This window comes from Trachurus japonicus, chromosome 15, assembly GCF_045865225.1.
Source record: "Trachurus japonicus isolate A0001 chromosome 15, Traja_1.0".
Classification (NCBI taxonomy): domain Eukaryota; kingdom Metazoa; phylum Chordata; class Actinopteri; order Carangiformes; family Carangidae; genus Trachurus; species Trachurus japonicus.
In genome coordinates this window covers 24136833-24162907 of record NC_140921.1, presented here as the reverse complement: position 1 = coordinate 24162907, position 26075 = coordinate 24136833, and the positions used below count along the sequence as shown (strand labels likewise).

The window sequence follows — 26075 nt, the reverse complement described above, 5'->3', positions numbered from 1 at the left end:
GTGAATCGAGCGGTATCGAACACACGCCGGTCGGGAGGATCGGCTCGTGCACCCCGGGACAGCACAGCAGCAGCACGAGAGAGCACCGCCTGTCTAAACACCAGTGAACCACAACCGACTCGACCCAAAGGTAGAGAACCCATATTCATCTGTTGATACTGCTGTCTGTTAGTTGGCCGATAGGCTGGGGGTGGAAAATAAGAGTGAGTCGCTGTTTTAACTCTTTAAGAAAGAAACAGACTCTTTTCTTTCCCTTTTTAAATTCAGTTGAGGTTAGCTAGCTAACAACTGAATAAGCCTCTCTACAGATTAGCTTTAGCCGGGCTAGCAGCAGCTTCTCCTCCCAGACAGCTGGCTATCAAACAGCTGGATGCACGAGCGCTATTATCGATACATGGTTTCTGTTGTTGAATCACATGCTGTGAGCCAAAGCCACCCTGGCTGTTAGCAGCCTTGTTTTTATAGATAATATGTGTTGTTGCTGCTGTCTGATAAGCTAACGTCGACTAGCTTGTTTATGAGGCGTTCACTGGACTGTGGGAAGGGAACCGTGTTGCAGCTCAATGTCATCGGGTCTAGATTGGCTTTATTAATCAATAATCAGTATCTCCCCGATATAGATGGTAAGCCAAAACCCGTGCAGCAGTGTGTATCGATTTTCTTGTCTGTCAACTGAGTTCCAGTCTGTACAAAGCTAGTGTGGTGTCTTATGAAGTTGCCATAGCTAAGTCATCTGATATCAACAGTATCCTGCTCAGTGGGTCAGGAGGGTGAAGGGTCTGCTCCCCACCCAGGTCAGTTTTCACAAAGACTCTGTCTCGGTTGTCAAAGTCAGCATGTGGATGACACAATATGGAAACGGCAGAGATATCTGTTTTGTTCGGGGAGGGGGTAAACTACAGTAAACCGATTTAATGCAGCAAAGATGAGGCAACATGCCCATTGCCCTCTGAATGTTGCTGCATTTTGAGGAGTCAGTTTACTCCCGAGTGTGCTCTCGAGTTCACGTGGCAACTTTCACATCGTACTCCAAAGCAATAACAACATGGTAAACAAAACAATGGCTCAGTTAGAAGTCTGGAGTCACTTTTGCATGCTTCTTTAGACCTGGGCCGTGTCGCTTTTCAGAGTTGTGTGGGCTAGAAATAGAGAGGTCTAAGTTAAATGCTCTTCTGGGGGTTTATTTTTAAGAGCAAACAAAGGTTGGAGGTCAGTGAGAAAGTGAGTCATTGGGACAGAAAAAGCAGGGGCACTAGCTTTTCAAAAGTTGCAGGCTAGTCATACTGGTAGTTTTTGGATGATAATCTGTTAATATTTAACTTTTTGCTTGAATTATTGTTGAATTACAAGATGACACCAAAATGCAGGGCTACAGGTTTTTCGTAGGCGGCGTGTTTGATTTGCATGCCCATCCATTCATACAAGGACAACTGGCCAAACAACATTTTCATCATGGCGCTCTTTCAGTGGATTGAAGACATGCTCATTTCATTCATTGTAACTAAACGTTTTCTGAAACAGTTTGCTTAATGCGGATATGGTGATATTTATATATTTTGATTGATAGGGTGTTGCCTAAACGGTATGCATATTTATTTTTATGATTCTATATTTAAAACTTTTGTGGTGCAGTGGGAGGGCATAGGGATAAGAGTGAACAGGAAGAAATAAGAGTGGTAGGTGTGGGTCTAATCACCTCTTAAAATACTCTCCCAGTTTAGATAATACAGGGGCTTGTGAGCCTGTCAGCGACAGCAGAGCTGAGCAACTCTTGGCCCATGAGGACAAACAGTTCCCCTTTGTGTTCTCCTTTATTGCCCCTCCCTCCCAGTTTGTGCCCCTGGTCTCCTAAGCAAAGTGTTACTCCTCTTGTTTTCTTCTTCACAGGTTTGGATGGTGTTGGCTTGATGGGGTCCAGGCGGGCGACCAAGTGATGGTCTAAGGACTGGCAGTCACGGAGGTGCTCGCGCGTGGAATGTTGCGCTGGTCAGTGCACCTAGAAGGAGGGCCGCGGAGAGTCAACCATGCTGCTGTGGCGGTGGGGCACAAGGTGTACTCTTTTGGAGGCTACTGCTCTGGGGAGGACTACGAGACACTCCGTCAGATCGATGTGCATGTGTTCAACACAGGTAGGTGAATTGAAAAGCAGCTCAGGCATTAAAAAGAATACAATTTTCAGCTCTGTGGCATTCTGACTTGTCAATGGAAAGTCCTTAAATTTTACACTCAGCCCACATTGGAAGCCCAGTACACAGGTTATGCATGTCATGTGAAATAGTTTAAATTCTCACTTATCTACTGTAGGCTTCTGTCTTTACTCAAATTATCTGCGCCTGAATGTTTTCCCCAAAGTTTTATCTGTAGTGCAGCAGGAAAATATTTGTTTTTTCAAATTAGGAAGTGAGGATAACAGCGTGTTTCAGGGGTTATTGAACTTTCACCACTATAACGGTAACTCAGTGCAGCTGGCAATTAAAACCCCAAACCTTCCATTGCGGTTTGTAAAAAGCGTCTCTGTCAGTTGTTTTTCCTTTGCTATCCCACAAACACAGGTGTTTTCTTTAAATGTGCTGCTGTAACTTTTATAAAACGGCTCCCTTTTTCTTTTCTGTAACCAATTTTATACTGAGTCTTCCCTCGGTGTTGTCAGCCACCTGCTTTAGGGTTTTACAACTTCCTAAAGTAGCTTGTGCCTACCTGCTATGGCTGCACCTTGAAAAGATCTATGGAAACAAACCTTGATTTTCGGTGCCTTCAGCTGATTGTAATGGAAACGGGACCACCTTCAGCTATTGTTTCAGTATTTTATCCTGACACTTGCTTTGTGCTCCTTCTCTTTGATGTTGATTTTACAGCCAACCCTTCTGTCTTTTAAAAGCCCTTTGTTTTATTTTTCTCTTTTTTCTTTAATGTCTGTTTTTTCAGACTTTCAGTTTTGAGCCTTGCAAAAAATGTGATTTTTTAAAATTCCAAAATGAAAAGATTGGCTTCACCTCAGATGATTGATAATTCTTGAAATCTTGTTTTACTATACAATGATATGCAGGTATGTCAGACAGTTAGAGCATGCAGGTAGATTTTCAGATTCAAATATTTTGCACATGTATCTTGCAGGTGTTTAACAACTATCTAAGAAATCCATCTCAAAACTGACTGTCTCACAAATAAAGTTACCATATTGTATATTTATTTTATCGTAAGCAAATATTGTCAGTATCTCAGAGCTGAGTAAATGTATTGATCTCTTGATTGTTTTGTGCTACAGTGTCTCTGCGCTGGATGAAGTTGCCTCCAGTGAGAACAGGACACGAGCGTGCCTGTGAAGTGCCGTATATGCGCTATGGCCACACAGCTGTGCTGCTGGATGATATTATCTACCTCTGGGGTGGGCGTAACGACACAGAGGGGGCCTGTAATGTGCTTTATGCCTTTGATGTCAGTAAGTACACTTGCATCTAACTCCTGCTGTTAAGTGATAGCTTCGAGCTGTATTTCCTTGAGGTGCACCTGTTAGATGTTCAGGTGGTGAAAGGCGGCGAAAACTGTGTTTATGTCAGAGAGTTCTAACACCTGCTTATGTGTCTGATGGCTTTCAATTGCAGATGACTCGAGTGTGATGTCAGGGCTGTAAAATGAGAGGTTAGGTCGCTCACAAGTGCACTGAGAGTTAACATAAACTGTTCCTGCTTCATAGACACCCACAGATGGTTCACACCCAAGATTTCGGGGACTGTTCCAGGGGCGAGGGATGGCCACTCGGCTTGTGTCCTGGGGAAGGCAATGTATATATTTGGAGGATATGAACAGCTGGTGAGTCTTTATCACTCCTCACTGTGGGGCATGCTCTCCGAACATCAAAACATAATTTTAATTAATCTCCACTTCTGTTTTTTAGGCTGACTGCTTCTCCAATGACATCCACAAGCTGGACACCACCACCATGGTTTGGTCATTAATCAATGCCAGAGTGAGTTAAAGCCATTAGTTGTTAATTCTTCAAAATAAAATAAATTGCTTTAGTTCTTAGTCCCAAAAAATGGACGTAAAACGCCCCCACACATAAACACAAAGATAGAATGGACTGGCAACAAGCTTAGTTACATTCATAGCACTGTTGGAGATCAACAAACCTTTGGTTATTAGTGGGGTTGGCAGTACTGCTGCACAAGCACCCAGTGGTCAAATTGGCTGGATACAAAGACACTGCAATGTAATGCAGCTCCCTGGTAGGTGGCCAAGTACAAAAAGCCTCACAGAGGATTATATACACTCCCCTTTTTGGAAACAGCCTTTGTGCTTGTATGCAGTCAACCTGCTCATGTGATTACCTCTAGTAAAGTGTGCTTTAAACATAGACACCAGTCCCTACAGTGAATTGGGGAACGGTGGACTCTCTTTCCTCCACTAGTTTCTGCTCCAAACTGATAACATTTTGTCATCAAGGAGATTACAGTTCTGTGCTTATAGATTTACTTGAGCATGTGACTAAATAATACATTTTTTTCCTTCAAGCTCTCAGATTTCTCAGCATTCCTTTTGGAAAACAAACCAACGTGCAACCTGAGCTTTGACTCAAAATCTGAAAACCTGTTTTCTGTAAAGCTGAACCTGTTTCAAATACATTTTGTGTGTTATTGCAGATTTAACCACCAAGCCAGATATTGTCTCCAGTAGTGTTTTTAAAACACTTTTAATTAGTTTGATCGTTTTCATTAAAGTGACGATTTTTGCTTGTTCATACAATTTATACAGCCTTTATGTTTTCACAAGATTTTATTTTTTGCCTGCTGCTCTGCATAGAAAGCCAATTAAAGAGCCTGCTTGCCTGCATACAATTTGTAGAAAACAATGGCAGCACATTCTCGAAAGGAAGTCATGTGAAAGGCTTTGCTGTGGCTGTAGGCCAGCTAAATGCAAAGGGAGTAGAAACATGCCTCTTTGTTGAGCATAGCTTCATCCAGTGGTAATGGGTCACATTTCACTTGACAGTATAGTTAATCTAGTGTGCACTAGTAAATGCAGTATGAACTGCATTATTAGTTATAGCTTGATTTACACAGTATAATTGATACAATGTCTATATAACAGTACATTACTCTTGAAATGTGTTGAAGTGGTCTGAAACTCGTGCATACCCAGTGTTGTCCATTAGATGGTGCTGTGTACCTGAAGTTGCTGCTTAAGACACTTCATATTTGCCTCTGTGAACATGGGGCTTTAAACTCAGGGCTGTGACGAGAACAGAAAGTTTGGAGACATTGGAGAGTTTGCAACTTAAACCAGTTAATGAGGTGTGTTATTCAAGAAAGCAGCAGTAAAAAGTCTGTAGGTTACATCCAGCGTCCTTGCTCTCGGACCTGTCCCGTCTCCTCACTGAAACTTTATGGGGTGCGAAGGCAGAACAGTCACCACAGCATCATGTGCCGTTCCTCTCTTCACAGGGCACTCCGGCTCGCTGGAGAGACTTCCACTCGGCCACCATCATTGGGACAAAGATGTTTGTGTTCGGAGGGCGAGCTGACCGCTTCGGCCCCTTCCACTCTAACAACGAGATCTATTGTAACAAGATCAAAGTGTTCGACACAGAGACCAACTGCTGGCTGAGCACACCTTCCACACAGCCTTTGCCAGAGGGGCGTAGGAGTCATTCGGCCTGTAAGACACAAACACACGTGATATCTCCATTCACAAATAGGATAATAGCTGAGCTCATAATGCATTTTCCTTTTCTCAATATGAGACTTTATGTGGAGTAACAAATGGTGAGAATACTGCTTGTTGACGTGCAGCAGATGTAATCATTTCTAAACAAATGTGTTTGTAAATTTTTTCATTAGTGAGGATAATGATGAGGCACAAGTCTTTAAACTAACATAATGGATCTTTTAGTTTTTTAAGAGTAGTAAATAATATGTTTCACAGGGGAAGAACTTATTCAGTCTTTTTCCCAGCGTGGCCTGTTTTTCGTTGTTTGTTTACTGGCTAAATAAACAGTGTTAGTCATTCTGCATGTGCCTTTTACAAGAGAGTATGTTTTTCCTCACATGGTCATATGACACAAATCCAATCTAACTGCCTCACATGGTTTCATTTGCTGTGCCTCTGATGTCACTGATCTTCATGATGGACCATCATTCTTTCTCTCTCTCTCTCATTCCTGTGTTTAGTTTCCTACAACGGAGAGCTGTACATATTCGGAGGATACAATGCCCGTCTGGACAGGCACTTCAACGACCTCTGGAAATTCAATCCAGGTGATTCGCTACGTGTTTATGTCAGATTTGGCGCATCTTAGTGAGGGTAATTTTGTTTTTGATCTACCTGGGCTGACAACTGTCAGAATGAGAGAATGCAGTGCTGGCAGTGGTAGCTGGCACTGACCCACTTTCTTCCTGTAGTGTCACACAGACAATCCTCTTCTCTCTTATGACACCATTGTTAGTTTTGTGGTGGTGGCTGGCAGCTCCCTTCTTGTGTGGAAAAACCCTGTTCTCTTTTTTTGCCAGAAACACACTCACATCTAAAACTGGTACAAGTAATTAAAAATAATTCGGTCCCTTGAGTCTTTGTCTGCTCTTACATTTGTTGCCAATTTGATTCTCAACTCAAGTGTTTTCCTGAGGAGACCTTGTTCTCTTGTTCACAGCAAAGCAGTATTATTATTATAGCTGATGCAACACTCTGGGTGTGTATTCATCCTTGATGTAGGGTACTATATGGTGGTAATATATCATGAACCCAGTACCAACTGGTAACCGTATCGACCTGGTCTCGGCAGTCCACTAGATGGCAGCATGTTTGTTATATTCCTAATTATCCACTGAAGTCTGAGTGCCCTGTTGCTATAGAGATGCTATGATGCTGTTGGCTCTGCGCCTCTGAGGCTACACAATACATCCTTATATGGAACAACTGAGACAGCTTCAGCATCATCACTGATATTGCACTTGAGCAGAGCAGAAGAAAGGATTTGTGTCTATTTCTGAAATGTAAAGTTTTGTGTTGAAATGAAATACATTTTGTTTACCTGCTTTCGTCACCGCCTTTCATCCCCTCATCCTGGTCCCCTGTTACAATGAGAGACGCTATTGGATTTCTGTAACTTTAAATGGCACAGAGTTTGTATAGCTGCAACATTTGTTGTTCCAAAGCTCCCTCTGTGGAGCTATTTAAGGCAACGATGTAATCTGAAGTTTTACTGAGAGCCTTCCATCTCAAAAGAGAGTAGCGAGGTGCATGTGTGTCGGTTTTTCCTTTTTGCATCAATACATCTAAATATTGTTATCTCAACTTTATTCTTGTCTTGTGTTTACTCACAACAGAAGCCTTTTCTTGGAACAAGGTAGAGCCGAAGGGGAAAGGCCCGTGCCCGCGGAGACGGCAGTGCTGTTGTATGGTTGGAGATCGAATCATCCTCTTTGGAGGAACGAGGTGAGCCACATAATATTATTACTTGAACTATAATTTTTTCTCTGCTCTGGACTACTGACATATTCTTGTACAGTATGTTAAAGGATTTGTAGTGCTGTAATTAAAGATGCTCCTAAATATTCCCTCTGTAAGGTTTCCCCTTTGATAGTGCTGGAGCTAAAATTCATTTCTTTTTTAGATTATCATTTTGATTCTTAATTAATTCTTTAATTAGTACTTTAAAATGCTATATTAATTATATATTTTTGTATAATAAAAGAGTGTGAAGATTGAATACAGCTGCAAAATCATTCACTCGTTTCTGAGCACATTTGGCAAACAACTCATTCCACTACTCTTTACCCTCAAATACCCCCTTACTGTTACACAAGATACACAACCAGACACAACGTTGCACACATAAGGCAAGTAAATACACAATATACACAGTATATTTCAATATTCATATTCTCAGACATATATAGAAATTCTCAGTATGAACATTAAAGCCTCACAGTATGTAGGGGAGAACAATTATGTTTTGGATCAGCAATCAGAGAGCCTTCTGTTGAATTATTCCACATTCAAATATCCAGTTGTTGTTTTTCTTTTTTATTTCATTCCCCCTGCATCCATTTTTCACAGGGGGATGTTTGATAAAAAGCTTAAGCTGACATCACATGATGAAAAAACCACTGTGTGCCAGCTGAGCCATTGTTCTCTTATACAGAAAGCAGCGCCACACAGCTAAATGCAGAATACAGTTGGCCCCACTTGTGTGTGTCATCAGCCTCTGAGCTCCTTAGTTGTCTTATTTGAGTGTCCAAATTTCAGATATTTCAAAGTCAAAGGTTTGGATGAACTTCCATAGACTTTGTTGCATCAAACAGAAGCGAATATGTTCCTGTCACCATTTATTTCCATTTGTTTCAGCAGAATGTGAAAACTAACTTGCAAAAACATTCACACTTTCCTGAGTTTAGTAATTTATCATGTTAAACAGCATGTCTCATTTATTTTTGTCAGTCATCATGTTGTGGTATAACGGATGAGGAAAAAAGGGATTGTATTGAAAACTTGTTTGTTGATGCGTCCAGCTGTTCTCATTTATCATTGTTAAAACTTATTGTGTGTGCCAGGACTGATGACGACGACAACTGACTTGTTCATTTGTCCGACAACTTACTTTGTGACAGCACCTGACTGTGAAAATGTTCTCAATTAATTGCTGGAAAATATCTGATCCTGAGAAACAATGCAGACACTCACACTCCATACTGACTGTGCATGAATTGACACCACCAGTATTACTGCTACCACTGTTTTAACTACTACGTCTAGTCTACTACTACTATTACTACCACTTTTACTACTGCTACAGTTTGTAGCTGTTACTGAGATTAAAATGAAACACAAATTATGCGAGGATGAATATAGCCCATTGAAAAGGGGAGGAAAAGCCAGGAAATTGCTGTAAAAATTTGCTTGCAATAAAAATTTGTCAAAGGGATCGCGAGTGTGCTGGCTTTTCCTCCCCTTTTCAGTTTGCTGCTGTAGCCGTGCACCTCCTTTTCATTATGAATATAGCCCATTTCATTAAAAAAAAAAAAAAAAAATTATAAAAATATTCAGTACTAACTTGTGTTGCAAAATTAACACAATATTTCGCTTCTTACATTTGAGCTATTTAGCCAAATGTTTCAAGCATAATTCTGTATTTTGTCATAAATCTTATAGAATATGCAAGTTTGGCTGTTACTATATATTGGAGCTTTTAAATAATTAAGTTGATGAACTTAAAAGTGAGCCAAATATTGAATTGTGAATAAATGAGAGCTACTTTAGTGCAGTTCAATGTCTCCAAACATTAAACCCCTTTGATAAAACATCATCATTTTGGTTTCCAAAAAGAAAGAGAATCTGCAGAGTAAGATCAGGGGTTGCCTAGAGACTGGAAGTTACCAACTACTTTCTATACATACACTTTTTTTCCCTCTCTCTTGATGCTTTTCATTGTTGGTCATTATAATCTTTATGGCACATGCTGTCAACAACAAACATTCTTTTATTTTTAATATGCCAACCAGAGGGTCTGGCTCCTGGAGACAATAGTCTGTGATGAGTCCCTTGTTGGTTGTAAGACAGTAGTGGATTGCCGGCGGTTCATAGCTGGTGAGTTGCCACTGGGCTGGTGACAGGCTTTTGATAGGCCAGCAGCCAGTAAGTAATGAGGTAGCTAATGGCTTTAGCATGGTCCAGCATAGCCCGGAACCTGGGTACTGTTATCAGCAGGCCTGTGTTATCAGGTAAACCCCACTGGGATAACCTGATAGAGAAAATCGGGAGGCTGTGGATAAGAGTCCTCTCAGCCCCACTACGTCTACAGGGCCTCAAGGCCGCCGGCTGCTGCTGAGTAAGGTTTCCATTGCTCGAGTAGTCACCACATCATGGGGAGGAGCACACTCTAATACACAAGTGTAATCTTGAAACATCCGTCATGCAACAGAATTATAGTCATTACAATTTTAGGCAAAAATATAATGAGCAATTTTCTGATCATCCCTTGGAACAGATGTTGCTCGTCTCACAAAATACTCACAGCAGATCTATTTTTATAAGCCACTTCATAAACACATTAGTAACCACAGTGATAAGAAACAGAAATGCTGGCTTCTAAACAGTCACAGTCAAACGTCAGTAAAGTAAGTTGTTGACATGGAAGTGAGGATGAGGGGAAAAAAGGGACGTAAAAAACCCCAAAAAGTTTAGAGTAGACGAAGAGCTTAAGACTCTGCTTATTTTTGAAGATTGTTGTGCATTGTTTGGTTTCTCGCCAGGATTAGTCCAGGATGGGTTTTAAGGAGTCATGATTTCCTGTTGTGAGCAGATAGGGTTGGGGCTGGAGAAGGGAGTGTCATGGGGCCGCTGGAATGATGGAGGGTGCTAGCTGAGCAGAGGAAGAAATCAAACGCCACACGATATCTCCAACATCCTGTTTAAAAGCGTTGAGGCAGATCTCTTCTTTTTTTTTCTTGAGGAAACTGTGGTCAATTCTTCACTTTTCTGCTTTAAGCTTAATGCATGGCAGGTTTTATTAGGAGAGAATGCTCTTTTGTTTGTGTTATTTGTAAAGCGGAAGGGTTTGAAGTACAGCGGTTGCTCAGTTGTTTTAAGTCAAGTCAAGATGTTGTTTCCTGTAACTGTACAAATTGGTGCATGATCCCTGCAGCAAGTCGGCCACACAGGTTCTCTTGACCAGAATTCATGTTTGTTGTTTACATGAGCACGCTTAAGCCTCTTACACACAGGAACTCCCATAAGCACGTGCACACACACACTTAGACACACAAACACACTCCTTACCACTCATTTGTTTGCTTTTGAATGTTCTTTGCTAAAGATTTCCTCTCACAGTGCAGTTGGTGTTTTGACTGCTGCCAGGATTGGCAATTATTAAGATCAGGGCGAGCAAGTGTTTTGTTCTGTTATACATGACTAATTTAGTGTGAACATTACATTTAAAAGCAGCCTTTGTTTTGTCTCCTGTGTTTATTTTTGCGTGACCCAACAACATGAGGGCAGTTAACGGGGCCAAAAAGTTATTGGTGTCTGTCTCGGTGCAGCTGACGAATGCGTGCACAGGCTGTCGTGAATTATTTGCTGGACACCTTGCTTGTGTTTTCTTGTGGGGCTCCTCATTTTGGCCGGTCTGCCAAGGAAATTGTGTTGAAATTTATGGTCCACATCTTGTTTTCCTTGGTTGGTTGTCCTTTCAAACTGATCCAAAACAGAACCCCTGTGTTGATATTTATTCCCAGTTTATGATATTTATTTTACCTCCAGGAATTTGTTCAGGAATAATTTATCACTTTAGTGAAGGACAATAAAACTATTAAGCCCAAGAGACCTCTGCTTTCAAAGGGGTTACACTTCAGACTGGACATAACACTGAGGTGTGACACATTTGTAAAGCAAACATCAAGAGTACAATATACGTTCCTACGATTAAGCTAAATGTCTAAAGTGGTCTTTGTTTGGACTTTAATGTTTGCATTTAATTTCTCTACTTGGATGCTGTTAAATTGGTTGCAATGAAGCAGGATTAAGTGAAGGGCCTCCTTTTGTTTCTGCCACACACGTGCAGTTCTTTCAGGATAAACCAGCAGTGTGTGAATGACAGGCCGGGCATTAGTGGCAGTCTATTGGTGCCACTTACGTCAGTGTAAACAGGCCTGCCTGGCTGCAGAAAGGCGCGAAATTCTGCCCCATCTCTGATTTATGACCTAAAAGGGCATTCTTTCTCACAGAGTGCAATGTGATATACCCTCAGTGCCTCTGCTACACTCATTTACTGAGACTTGCTCACTGCCCCACGAAGGACGACCCGTGCATGACTAACTCCACCTGCACTGACCTTCTCCTTCACACACACATGCAAGCAATGACCAGCCAGCATACTTTGCTAACTTTTATTTTTTCTCACCTTCCGAGGAACTGAGTGCAGCTTAACTTGAGATGCACGTGAAGACGGTGCCATGGAGATTATTGATCTCCTGCCGGGCCTATGTTGTCATTGTTGGCATCCGTCACACTCTTTGCATAATTGCAAACGTTAAGATGAGGTTGTGCTAAATTGGGAAGCATTTTGAGGTTGGGTACAGGGCATCCTCTGAGGGGCAGGATGTGAACAAGGACATGACAGATTGGCATGCTGGGAGCAGACAGCTTGGAATCTGTGGAGGGAAATCTGGCACAGGATCTTGAACTACTTGGACTTGACAACATGTATTATTCCATCATTGCATTTAGTGTACCTGTTCCACCCGGGACAGATATTTATACCTCTCTGACGATGACTGGTTAAAATGATCTCTGTGTATTTGTTGCCGTTTTTTACATCGGAATTCCAGATGAATGTCTGAAGAATCAGTCGCCATTTCACACTTGCACCGCACCACACATTCTGATCTACTGGAAATACTCCCTTTGGTTCAGGCAAAGGGTAGTGTGCAGGAGTGATTGTAGAAACATTATCAGCACATCCACTTGCTCACTGTGAATTCTCCGGACAATAACCAGCTCAGTGAACACGTTGGCCCAGTTGGACATTACCCTGACTTTGTACCTGGCAGAGTCAAATCCAATTCAGGTGATATGGACATTTGCATTTACACATACAGCCCGTCCAAGTAACGTCAAGAAAAGTTCAGGGTGCAGTGCATATGTAAAAGCAAATTGTCAATTAAGGATTGCGTATGGGTCTTTGGTAAATGATCTAAAATGTCCTTGATGACTGTAGAATATAGGTTGTGTGCTTCTTTTATCAACTCCTTCATGTGGACGGCTGCTGATGAGGAGTGTCGTTCAAAGGAGTTTTAATTTGCTCTCACTGTGAGCAGCAGGGACCAGTGGCTGTCAGTTCAGGTCTAAAAAGCCTAGCCATGAATGAGTCTCTTTGATGTCATCACTATGCTGAGGCAGGTCCAGGTAAGGTCTCTGACCCTTATGTAATCCAGTGATGTAAGAGACAAAGTTATTATCTGTTATCATATGGGCTCAGACAAATGAGGAGGAGGTTAATTGTAGCAGAAAAACAGCATGAAAGATTGGGGGACTTTAATGGTCGGACCAGGTTTAAACATATTTAATGTGTGTGACGCACAGCAGTGGTAGCGTCACAATAATGAATACAAATGTTGGTGGCAGACCTTCTGCAGATATTGATAATCCTGATGTTATATTTATAACATTTTTAATTAGCTATCTGAACATCTATGAGTGGCCTGCACTTTGTCTCATTCCATCCTTTTCTTTTCTTTTTCCGGTGTTGTCTGCCATTTGTGTGTGTTTGTATGTGTCTGGATGTGTTCACATGACTTAATGACTCACAGCTCTTCTTGCCGAGCCGACGTCAGAGTGTTGCACACACACACGCACATGCTTACTCTGGCCCTGCCAGCCTGAACGGGTGTGCTCCATTTGGCAATATGCGGAGTTGCTTGGTACATTGAGTGAAGATGTAAAGCTTGCTGACGCCATCCCTATCATTAGATGCAGAGGCATTTATGCTCATTACCCAAGTTTAGTACAGAATGCTAAATATAAGACTAGACATGGTTTGTTTATACAATTCCATCTATTTTAGTTAAAATTGTAAAATTCAACCAGATTTTCCCGTTACCATTGAATATTGAGGCAGGGAGAGTGTGTGTGTGTGTGTGTGACTGCTGAGCAAGCGGGAGACCACATACCGGGTAATCTCACTGCTAGCCAAAACATCCCAGCATAGAACCTCTTGTTTAATCCACCAAAACCTCACCATGATATTTAATCTGTGTGGAATTTAACTGGTCACTTCAAAACGGCACGTTGTCGTTGAGCCGGGGAGATTCTGCAGAGTCCAGTGATTTTTGTTTAGTAGATCAGAAAAGGTCAGAAGCCTGGTGCCTTGATATCACCTACAAGGCCATTTCTACCTTATCAATGGCTGAAAGCACTGCTCCTATCATAGCCTAGCTGTTTAAGTGCAACTTGTTATCACTGTTGAACCTGACAGCCCAAATGTTAGACTAAACACAACATGTGAGAGGAGAAAACTAAGTCTTATAGGCACTTGTTGTTTTGTTTGATATTACATGAAAACCGATCTGTGTAGATTTGTGTTTCTTATACCAGCCCTTACCTATGGACTCTCTGCAGCCCATAATAGCTTAGCATCTGTCACAGTGGTACATGGCTCCGTGGAAACATGCCTATCAACACACCATAGATTTTGATGCCACACATGTTGTTGTTTGGCCTCTGGTGTCAAAGGGTAGGCTGCAGAAGTTTCCTTTATTAATTGTCTGCGAGCGTGTGTGTCTGTGTGTGTGTGTGCGTGCGTGTTCCCTGCGCCCGAGATAAAAGCTGTCAAACAGTGGAGGTGACCCCAGCAGGATATGGGGCATCCCGCACGTGGCGGCACAAGAGCTGGGGGCAGCACAGCAACTCTGTGATTTACTCTTCAAAGACAAGCTCATGATAGTATTTCATCTGCATCTTAACCCTCCTTAACCCACTAACAGCCTGTATACATTGGAGTGTCGTAGGGTTGAGTGTTACACAGCGGCTCAAATAAACAGACTTCATAGGTGATGCTTTGTGATGCTATTGTCCATTTAGATTGACATGTCTAAATAGCCTTATTTTATCTTCTGATTTACTACTGTCATCACGACCAAATACCTCCCAGTATTTCTAGCTCCTCTCTGCAGACTAATGCAGGGCTACGAGGACAAATAAAACAAGCAGACAAACAACTCAACATAATAAGTGGCCATTTGTTCACAATCAGTAAGTCGTGTTTAAACAGCACTTGCTTGGCTGTAAAATAGTTTTCTGAGAGTTTTCTTTGTTAGACGAGAAGAATAATCTGACTAACATGAGAGGAAACACTTGTAGCAAATGTAAAAAAGCAGGATGTGAAGAGATAATCACTTGCCGTGCAAATGTAGCTGGTGTATTAATGAGCTAGTCTGATAGAAGGCATGAACCATAACCGCGTAGGGAGACTACGGTCTGGAGCTGCGGATGTTCATCAGTATTTCTACTTTAGAATGTCTCCCGGTGGCTGGCCTTGAGGCCTGGTCTTGAAAGCTGCTGGTGAAGATCCGGGCTATAGAGGAAGCACTGTAATTCCCCAGAATGAATCTGCCGGCTATAGAGGAGCATTTGACATCCCCCTGAGACCTTCCCCTGTAAATTAACCAGCTGTGTTCAAGGCCCCGAAACACCATTTAATGTCCTCTTCCTCAGTTTTATGGGCGGCTGGGTTGATAACATCCTCTCTTGATAAAAGTAACTATATTTGTATTTGCATGAGATTTATAGGACCTGTTTTCTCTCTTCAACACCACCATCAAGTCCAACCATACGGGTCGCAGTCTCAGATTCATGCTCCGCTAGCGGCTGGCATCTCCTCTGACTAATCTGAAGTCAGGCGTCTCTTTCAGGGAGCCAGCTGTACTTTGTATCTCGCCCTCGGCATGGGGCTTAGGTCTAGGCAGCTATAGGTCTTAATCCACTGTCCAGCCACTGCCCGGGAGGGGGCACAGATATCTTGGTAAGATGAGGTGAGACAGCGGAGATTAAGGCAAAAGAAATGGACGAGAACCTATCAATCTGTGATAACGAAGTCTTTTTGGATTTGCTTCAGAAAGTTTAGCTCTGAAAACCACTGTCGACTCTTGCCACAGTCTTAACGGTCTACTTAACATATTCTAACCAGATCCTCACTATAGGCTTTGTCGTTGATTAAAAATGTTTCTCGGTTTAAAATGACAGTAAGTATAGGGGGCAAAGGACTTTATGTTATGACCAAATAACCATGGGCTATTTAGATTAAATTCCTTGACATTTTTAATAATTGCTTGGCTACATGCTGTCAGCTAAAACCCCGGGAAGCAAAATTAATGCCCTCTCTAAGGGAGAAATGTTTTCCACAAGAGTCTTAACCACAGTGCCGCTATGGTCTTACATTATTCTGTTGGTTGTTATTTTCTAACACTTCACCTTTCAGAGACTGATGTGCCTGTGTGTTGCATACTGCATTAATGAAGAAGTGCACAACAAATTGCAGTCTTTTGCAGTTTTTGTTTGTTTGTCGTACTATCTATCGTTACCTGTTGTCAGCAGGTTCCCAATGTTTTCACTCTTATACCAAAGTGCTGCTGATATGATTTAATATGCATGTCTGGCTGTCCTGATAAGACGCTCTGAAGGAAGTTGTAGTGCGTGATGAGTTCCTGTGAGCTAGATGGTTCAGAAGGACCAAAGTTCAATAGGAAGTGGAGAAAGGAAAGGGATGCAGATCATATCACTCCCAAGAATGAGGATATGGCCAATGAAGCTGCTGAAAACAGACTTGATAGAGGTGTCACTGACGGACTTTCCTCCAACTTTCATTCTTTTTTTTTCTCGTCACTTTGTTTCCATTGTTAACGTTTCTTAAAGTCATTAGCAAAATTTGTGGGCAATTAAAGTCCTGGACTCTTCAGAGGGTCTTGAGTGTTCCCAGGCTCTGTGTTGCTCCCTCATTAGTTTTAGGACAGTAGTTCAGCTCTTTCTTCTACCGTCTTGAGACCTCGGTGTGGAAGATAATGAGGTGGAGCAGGCAGTGCATTGCTAGAAAGGACTGGCAATTGGGTGATTAGACACCCTCACTGAGTGTTGTTTGAAATAGCAACCAGTGTTGTTTTAGTGGGGGAGCGGCATCACTCAGGCCTCATCAGACTGGGAACCACTGCTGCTGTAGGGGGAGGAGCACTTTCACACACACTGATACTTTGCTGATCGAGTAACAAAGTGAGGTAACAAACACAAGGACGCCGCATAAAGTCGCTCACTGTGACCATCCGGCTTCCAACCACTCCCAGGCTATAGCCCCTTAAAGAGAGATCCCATTATATTACCATTTAAAAGTTCCCTTATTGCCCTGCTTGTTTACACTGATCCAAACGAGATACTTTGGGATCGCCTGGCGGTACACCAGCGTTGGCGCCTGTCCTGCCACGTTCGTGCCTTTTTATACAAAAGTGTAAGGTGGAATAAAGGCACAACATTCCTGTCCTGAACAGGCTGTGTAAAAAGGACTTATCAGATACCTCTTGCCCCCCCATTGTCCCTCACCCTGCTTCTATGATCAGCCTCTTCCTTTTTGCGGTGACCAATAAAGCATCACCATTGCCTAATGTTCTGCCGAATTTCACACCCAGGCTGTCATTATCCATAAGCATGCGAGAAAGCCTCGTCCCGTGGGATGCAATCGTCACCTCTCTTGTTGTCCCTGTTGAAGCATCCTCTTATCTGCACCCTTTCACGCATCAGCATCCAAGGCCCATACCCTTTCTCCATGTGGGCTCGCATAGTAGTCGACAGCTACTGCAGTGTGTGCTTTAGATAGAGACGCTACCTCTCATTACTCCTGTAATGGAAACTGTTGATGTGTCTTTTCTCCACATACAATATCTAATCTAGCCAAAGTAGTTGGATTCTTTTCTTTTCACAATAAAGGTCATACTACTCATCAAGCTGAATTTGTGGCCAAGGACCAACTAGAGCCAGTGGTAACAGACGCTGTGTAAAAATAAAAACTAGAGGCTGTTATGAGCTACAGATGCTTAATGACAGGCCAATGGATCCAGCCGCCAACTGTTGGCTTGGTGTGTAAGGACACTTCTGTCTGAGGTCCTTATAAATGTCCTCTTGACAAGGTTCAATGCCGTTGTGAAAGGCAATGACCAGTGTTATAGTTTTGTTTTTGCGATTGTCTTAATAAAGAACCTTGATTACTGTAATTTAGTTCTCAAATAAATGGCCTACAGACAGGTCCAGGAGTAGACGGTCCATGATGATGGGAGGATGGAGGGGGTCTTGGGTAATTGTGGGTATTCTGATAAAGGCTCATGGCTGTAAGCCAGGGTGGACCACCTCCTGGGGGGCAAGAGGGGGGGTGTAATGACTTCCCCAGCTGGCCCCCTGGGACGACTGCGCTCGTGCTCTGCACCTTTCCTGGCCGCTTTAAGCCACCACGGTGTTTGTTTAGGGAAGATTAGCAACGTAAAACCCTTACAACATCCTGAACACGCAGCAAAAGGGAGAATCGATGGAGAGGACAGCGGGAAATAGGAATAGAGATTGATGAGACTGTGGATGGTTTGGGGGAAGAACGAAAAAAATGGGAAAAGACAGGAAAATGGGGTAGTGTAATTCGAAAGACTTCAAATGTATAGCTTCTGTGAGATCACTTGAACAGTGCTGTGGTGTCTGATGGTCTCTTTGGCTGGACATATTCCAGTCTGAGGCCAGAGAGTATCTTGTGTAGCTGCTGTTAAGGACCGTGCACAGCTGGCCCCAGTTATTACATGATCAATATTCATAGGCACAGAACTGCACAGTGAAAGCACCTGTGTGGTTAGAAGTGTCCTCTGGATGGTGTTAAACTCTGATGTGTATTTTTATTGTCGAATTTGATCAGGCCTCTTTGTGCATCGTTGTTATGCACATAAAAGCAACAAGGTGCATTGCCAACATTTTACAGGAATGGGCAAACTGCCTTCTGGGAGTAGTAGTTCAATCCCACAGGCTGTAGCTTGTTGACTTTCAAATGCATTGACATTATCCTTTCAAGACACCAGGTTTTGTCTTTTAATTATTGATTAATTGATGAAAAGACGATCACCGGAGAGAGTTGCGACACCCAGCTCAGCTTTCTAAACTGCGGTGTGCCAGGTGTGTCACAGGTGTATGTGCTTAGCTGAGGCAGGAAGCAGATGTGCAGTGATATCAACGGCTGCACAGGTCTGGGAGACTATCAGCACGGACCAGCCTGCCGTCTCAGTGCAGTGCTCCACTTCCTGTGGGCTTAAATCATGCCAGTCTATGATAAGGAGGGGAGACGGCGCAGTGTGACCAGCGCTGCTCTCTTTGTGAGCAATCTGTGGCTCCCTGATTATGAACCTTAGTGATTAAACAAAGACGGTGAGAGGTTACTATTATAAAGCCTGGTGGAAACTAATTGTTTCTAATTCTCTGACCGACGTGAGGGAAGTTGAACAGCAGATACAGCCCTGGGTGGTTCATGTTCCTGAAAACAGACAGGAGCTTTAACAGCTTACTCTCGTCCTTGTCAGGTTTGAAGCCTTGGCCACTTGTATGTACTCTGTTTCACTGTATTTCTGATAACAGCTCAAATATATAAAAAAAAAACGTTCTCTGTTCTCTTTACAGTCCCTGTCCAGAGCAAGGAATGGGGGATGAATTTAACCTCATGGATCATTCAGACCTGTATATCTTAGACTTCAGTAAGTATCCCTGCCACGATTCTCCAGTCCACCTCACTTTCACCCTGCCCACTTAAATAAGACATCTTGTGGACTCCTCAGTAAGTGTTATCGTACCGTTACCCTCCTGACAGCGCTGCTTCATTTCTCACCTAGCCCAGTAAGCCTGGCCTTGGCCCTGCTTTGTGTTATCACATGGTGCACTTCCGTGTCTTAGACTACCAAATATAGCCATATCCTGCCTGCACTGGTGTAGCCTGTAATGCTGTCAGGTCACAGTTAGGGTTTGTGTAGGTGGGCTTACACCGGGACACGGGGACCGTATGGGACTGGCAGTACTCACTGGCGTCCCCTGTGGTATACGCCTCCACGTGCCAGTCGCGTGTGTCCTCACACTGTTCATCACTGACCATATGGTGGAGCAACCATGACGGTGATTGTAATTGAGAGGGAGTTTATAATTAGAATAAGAAAGGGGGTTCATAAAAAGACGATTTGTGCACCAAGTTAGCATCACCGTGCCCTGCATGTTCTGTTCCTGTGTGAGTTCTGTTGTTTTTTCTGCAGCATGACATAAACACAACATGGTGGTTTTTACACCACGGAGAACAGATCGAACCTCAGAGCTGACCTGCCAGACTCCATTTTGAATTCCCACAGCTGAAATGGATATTCTCAGCCTGAGTGTGATTAGTGCCTGTGATCAGTCTCTGACTCATTACACTTTCTCTTCTTTTCAGGCCCTAATTTGAAGACGTTATGCAAAATAGCTGTTATTCAGTACAGTCTGGAGCAGTCAGGACTCCCACATGATATCAGGTCAGACAAGCTCTCCCTTCTCTAACATTAGTGCTGTTTTGTCATTGAACTGACACATTGTTGTTTGCGCAGTTTGTACTATGTCTGTCATTGTTGCCACAACAATGTCTCTCTGAATAATGAGGCTGTTTTTCAATGAGGCAAATTATGACTCATTATCCCTCATTTAACCAATGCAACTTTTACCTATGCTTTTTTCAGATTCTACTTTAAGCTCCCACCACATGAAAAATTTGTATGTAATTATGTAATCTTCAGACTAACGGCATAAAAAACAGACATCATTGTGAAACATTGGTACAGACTACATGACGGTTTCCACATTGTTTGTTTATATGTCTAGTGTACAATTGCACAAAAGGTGCTGCACTGACATTCAGGAGAAAATAGACAAAAAGAGGAGGAGGATCTTCTCATTCTACTTGTTTAGGTCAACAACTTTTATAACATAGCCATAGAGAAAAATGTGTGCAGTAAAATTATATATAAAGACCAAAGTCTAGAATCTATATTTTCTTTTATATTGAAGGCAGTATGTAGTTACAGAGTAGTAACCAGCAGAGCGATGCTCAGTTTAGGATCCACACTGATTAGGATCCTTGATTAATTCATTTTGTGCCATTGGAAAATGTATTTGCTTGAATCGATTTGAAAATCCACCTCCTGAGGCTCTAAGATGCTGTGATATTTCTATTTAATGCCTCTTCCTCTAAAAGATGTGGAGTAAACTGATAGTAGTTTATCTGTAATAATTTATACATTTGTAATATTTTTCATGCCAGAACTAAATCATTGATGTCTGGAAAAAAAACATTTCTCAGATGAGCTCCTCAGACGAGCAGTTGTTGAGTTATCAATACCCGTTTCCTTCTGTTCTCCTTTGTTCTGCTTGTAGAGTTCAGATAATGGCACTAATGGTTCTGTTTCATTATGAGCAGACAGGATGTAACAGTATTGGCTCACAAGCTTTCTCTTAGAAAGTGCAAGTCTTTACTCAGCACGCACTAATATTTTCTCAGATCAAGATAAAACTTGAGATCTTAAAGACTTTAAATTATAAGACCTAAAGGTGAATTTCACGGTTGCCTTTATTTCTCTTTTGTATCTACTCCAAATTAAATTCATTCTCACAGCTACAAAACAACAGTGAAATAATTTAGAATCAATCAAAAGCAGGTAGTAGGTGAGAGCCCGGAGGAGGTATGGTTGCTGAAAGAGACTACAATGATTAATTAATAATACATAATTGACCTCAGTGACAAGTTTGAAAAGTACATTATAGGTATTTTTTAAATTCTTTTTTTCTATGCAGTTTTTTTTTTTTTTTGCGAGTGGCTGAAAAGTTTGAGAGCAGCTCTTTGATGTTATAATCACAGGGTAGGAAAGCTGTAATAACTGTGTTAAAGTTACAAAATATATGTCTAAAAACTGTATGTTTTCAGCAATTACCATTTCATCAGCCTTCTTCAATCAGCTGCATACTAATGTGAAATGTTCAAACCGCTCTTTTTAAGGTGACAGGTCCACATTCATTCAAATCTTTTTCCCCTGTATTCACACTTGAATAAAACGGTTTCTCAAATATCCTTAATGAAGAGATTTTGTCGTGATGATGTTGCTCATTAGAGAAGTGCGTCTTAAATGGAGGGGTTGCACTTAAGTGTTTTTTTTTTCTTTTAACGTGGAACTTGATACTAATTACTCCTCTCAGCTTCTCATTTCTCTCGCACCGTCACTGCCACCTTGCACACTCCCCACTTTAGCGCTCGCATTTGTGTTTCTAACCCTTAGAGGATTTTCGGTGGGGTCACAAGCCTCCTCTGCCCTTCACTGGCATCTCCAGCCCCAATGCCAATCTCCCCTCTTAAACACACACGCGCACAACAACAAAAAAAAAACGAACAAAGCAATTGAGAAGGAGTGAGTGTGAAACCAGAGCCAGTGATAACAATCTGGAGCTCAACCTCTGACCTGTCATCAGGTCAGCACTAGACCCTGTTGTCAGCCCCTGCTCCTGGTTCTCGTGTTACAGCGGGGCCTCCTCTCGTCCTTGTCCACATCGTAGGCCTTCACTCGGATAGGGGTTGGGGGAGGGCACAGGGTGAGAGTAAATGTCACAATATTGCTTGATTGTCATTGAGTTAGACTTCTCGCATCTTGGATGTTTCAAATCATAGATGACTGTTGTGGAAAAAAATGGATTAGGAGGCATTAGAAAATCACTACTTCTACTATATATACCAGCCATTCCCCAATATTTTACCTGTGTGTACACTGAGCCACTCGTCTCCCTGAAGATAAAAGATTGTGGTCACTAATGCTTCCTCTTGTTCCCTCCAGGTGGGAGTTGGCAGCCATGACCACCAACAGCAACATCAGCAGGCCCATCTTCTCCTCCCACGGCTGATGCTGCTGAATGTGAAACAGAACCACAGCTGTTTCAGGACAATGGGCTTTTATCTTTCTAATCATCTTAGCTCTGAGGGACTGTTTTTGTAAAGTTTGGATCTATATTGGATTTATTTTCCACATTCTTCAAGTGAAAACTCATTACTGACCAAAATATCCTGCCTGTGACTTCCTTGGACACCATAAACTCTCATGTCTACGGATGTTTTAACCCTTGAAGACAGTGGTTATGTGAGACAGAAATCAATGACACCTGTTCACCCTTTTCTCTTCTTACTAGCCTCTCTACAAATCCAATCAGCCTATGATAATCATAGACTTCAAATCTTAAGCACAGGAAGAGACAAGAAGTTCAGCCAAAGGTCTTGAGAGCTCAACCTCTCTGTTGAGGATGTCATCCTGATGTCACGCTCCACAGATCTCCCCTAAGAAACAAACATGAACCTCCTGTTTAAGAAATGAAGAAACCCCTTTTACACAGCCTGGTTAAGGCGGGAGTGTCGCACCTTTATTCCACCTCACTGTTTAGTACGAACACACAACGATGGAATTGTTGTTCCGCCTTAAAGCCGGCAGTGGAGGTAGTAACGGAGCTGCATCAACATCTGTGGAGAGTGGAGAGTCGGCGTGGTGGGGACAGAGGCCGACGCTGTAAACTTACACGTCACTCCTCTGATTCAGGAGCGCCGCCGTGCTATCTGAAATCACACACAAGGGCAGCATCATGTCGACTTTGTTTGTTTCAGTGTAAACAAACAAAGGGAACATAATGAGGTGTCTTCTTCTTAACTGCAGTCCAGCAGCAGGATCTCTGTAAAAAAGGGGGCGAGAGACCGACATGGTCACCAGTTTGTAAAACCTAGGATTTTAAACTTGGGCCTGAAACCATGTAAAAGTCCAATCTCCAATTAGGACAGAGCAGGCTGTTATGAGACAGAACATTTTCTACCATTGGGGTGTAGCGCTCATGAAAGGTTGTTTGACCAGTGACCAGTTTTCAGTTTCTTCTACGTCATCATAACCTGGCTGCCCCACCCTGCTCTCAAAGTGTCTGAAAGGTGACTTGCAGGGCAGCTGAGTTAAACTCTCTGCCTTGTAAAATAATCAAGTCCATCTACCTCCCTCAGTAGCGTTGAGTCTTTAATGAGAGACGAGGCTCCCCACACGTCAGACATCCACTCCCTTCAGAAAAAAGAAAAAAAAAAGCCTTTTGACTGGGAAGTTTGATTTTGTGGTCGTCTGTTGTATTCTTCCAAGAAATATCAACTGTCAGTGGAAGATTACAACTCATCCGCAACGACCGAACCACCCACCCTCCCTCCCTCCAGCTACCCAAACCCCCACCTCCTGTAGTTTTGTTTTTCAGTGCCAAATGTGGAGGAGAATCATGTTGCAAATATATACTGTGTATGTGTATAAGCACGTGGTCCCACCCACACACACTAATCCCAGTCCACCTGCTTCAGTTCACCTGTTGTTGTCGGGGAGCTCATCACTAATATGCATAATGTAGTTGTTCCTCTTATAGACAATCCGACAGCGTTCAGAGACTCTCCCCCGTGACCTGCGTCTGCAGAGAACCAGGAAGGTGTGCACGTGCATTCGTGTACAACGTACAAGCAAAGCTACACCTGAGCAGATGTTGTAAATGCATAAGGGCTGTCATTAGATTACACTCACCACACAGCTTGACAATAATAATTTGGAGTAAATCAAATTGGGGATGTTTATTGGGGTTGTTTATATTTTTTTATTAATTTACTAATCACAAATTCTAGAACAAATCTTTGAAATCTTAGATGTGGTGGTGGTTTTTAAGATTTTATCTTCATCCACTTTAATAAAAAGACAAGGGTGATGATATTCTATATTTTTGAGGTTGTTGAAGACAGCAGCCGAGCACTGACGATTTATTTTTATTTTTATCACTTGTTACTCAAACAGGAGTAAAGAGGATTTGTTGGGGACTATTTTCAGTCACTGCTCTGGTGCAGTCTGTGTATCTAGAATGAACTCCAGAAGACTAGAAGAGACGCGTCACCCAGTGCAGCTCTGTGACTCATTTATTTGTTTTTACTAGTTTTTGTACAACACTGAAAGTCGACAGAGTGAGACGCACCAGGCTGTGGATTCAAACAAATGTTGCTAAACCAGTTCATCGTCGTTGTTGACAATATGAAAATATAGAATATCACCAGACTTTGAATCTTATAAATAAGATTAGTGAGTAATATGGCATGATGTTGAAACAAATGACTGGATGGATACACAGGCAGAAGAGATGTTAGTAATACTGCCTATTTATTTTAATGTTTTCATCATGGGTGTTAGTTGTATCTGGTCCTAAACAGTACAAAGTCCTAAACTTTGCAGAACTAAGATGTGAATAGGAACTGTTACCACACACTTGTGAGCTGCATCAGTGCTCTTCAGTCCTGCTCCTTGAGACGGTGCTGTGGTTTTCTGTCCTGACAGATTCTTCAGTCCAACCTGTACCAGTCGCTCTCTGATTGGCTCCCCTCGAATTAAACCCAGCAGGGACTGAACAACACCGACCTACATCATAAATGTTTACAAATCTATGTATTTCATTGTAAAGCAGTGTAAAACAATCTTAAATGCAGGTTGAAGTTCGCCAGATAACTGCACTAAAGCCAAATGTGGCATGTCAGGCCTTACAGATGGGAGACATGTTGATGCTGCTTTTTGCCTAAGTACTCCAGAGTTTGAGACATTTGCCTGCCCAAACCTAGTCTGACTTTTCTTTCCAGACCGGTGGTGCCAATGCGACTCAGCGAGTCTTATGCCCTCTGCACTGCACATGCACATGGACATATCACACACTTGAAATTCCTCAGTTAACCCCAGTTACATGGACTATACAGCAGGTAATGCAGTGAAACCACAGGGAAGCTAATCGTGTGTCCGAACACACACACATACATATACATAAAACAACTTCTGGTGAACAAATCAAACTGTTTATGTGACACCAAATGGCCGTCGGCAAAACTGATATTTGTTTAATTTTTTTTTTTTTTTTCTAGTGTGGTGTGGGAGTCATTTTTATTTCAGGATTTTGGTCTTTTTCTTGTTGCTTGAAGATTGGGGTGATGGGATTTTAAGTCAAGACCTTTTCAGGAACCTGATACAGAGTCAATAATAAGGAAATGACAATGTCGACACTGTTCAAAAATAAAACACCTGCACAAACACAAACTTTCCTCAGTGATGGTCACTTGCTTAGGACAAGTGTCTGCAATTTTACCTAAATATATCGGCTTTACATTTTCAACCGCAGTAACGTCAAACCCATTGACACATTGTATTTCTGAGGCTCTTCTGTTCTGATCAGACGTCACAGGTCGACTCTTGCTTTCCCAGGATAAGTGCATCACTAGATAATAGCGCACGTTCATGATGAAGTTATTCAGTGTGAGCAGTAATTATTTGCCAAGCAGAAGTATGTGACTCAACTGATTTCATGCCAAGAAGTGTATAGGGCTTACAATGTGTTGTTGAATAATTCATAAACAACAGAGAAAGCTTAGAGAAAAAAAATCAGAACAAACTATGGAGTGTATTTTGATTCATTTTACAACTGTGCAGGCTCCTTAT

The 26075-nt window shown here is 42.2% G+C and overlaps 1 protein-coding gene across 1 annotated transcript; it reads left to right on the top strand.

Annotated features, from left to right (window-relative positions):
• Window positions 1-25393, top strand: klhdc3 (kelch domain containing 3). Its single transcript, XM_085800678.1, has 11 exons — window positions 1-130; window positions 1888-2129; window positions 3266-3439; window positions 3695-3810; window positions 3896-3967; window positions 5442-5655; window positions 6168-6254; window positions 7323-7431; window positions 19177-19250; window positions 19970-20048; window positions 22389-25393. Exons 2-11 carry the CDS (start codon window positions 1976-1978, stop codon window positions 22453-22455), a joined length of 1146 nt encoding a protein of 381 aa, XP_085656804.1. The 5' UTR covers window positions 1-130; window positions 1888-1975; the 3' UTR covers window positions 22456-25393.
• Window positions 25394-26075: the final 682 nt, after the last annotated feature.

What these genes read in the sequence shown, in the direction of transcription:
- klhdc3 (XM_085800678.1), top strand. Translation starts at nt 1,976, where the DNA reads ATGTTGCGCTGGTCAGTGCACCTAGAAGGAGGGCCGCGGAGAGTCAAC. An exon ending in GCGTAGGAGTCATTCGGCCT is followed by an intron (nt 5,656 to 6,167) that starts GTAAGACACAAA and finishes TCCTGTGTTTAG; the next exon opens with TTTCCTACAACGGAGAGCTG. An exon ending in ATCCTCTTTGGAGGAACGAG is followed by an intron (nt 7,432 to 19,176) that starts GTGAGCCACATA and finishes TTCTCTTTACAG; the next exon opens with TCCCTGTCCAGAGCAAGGAA.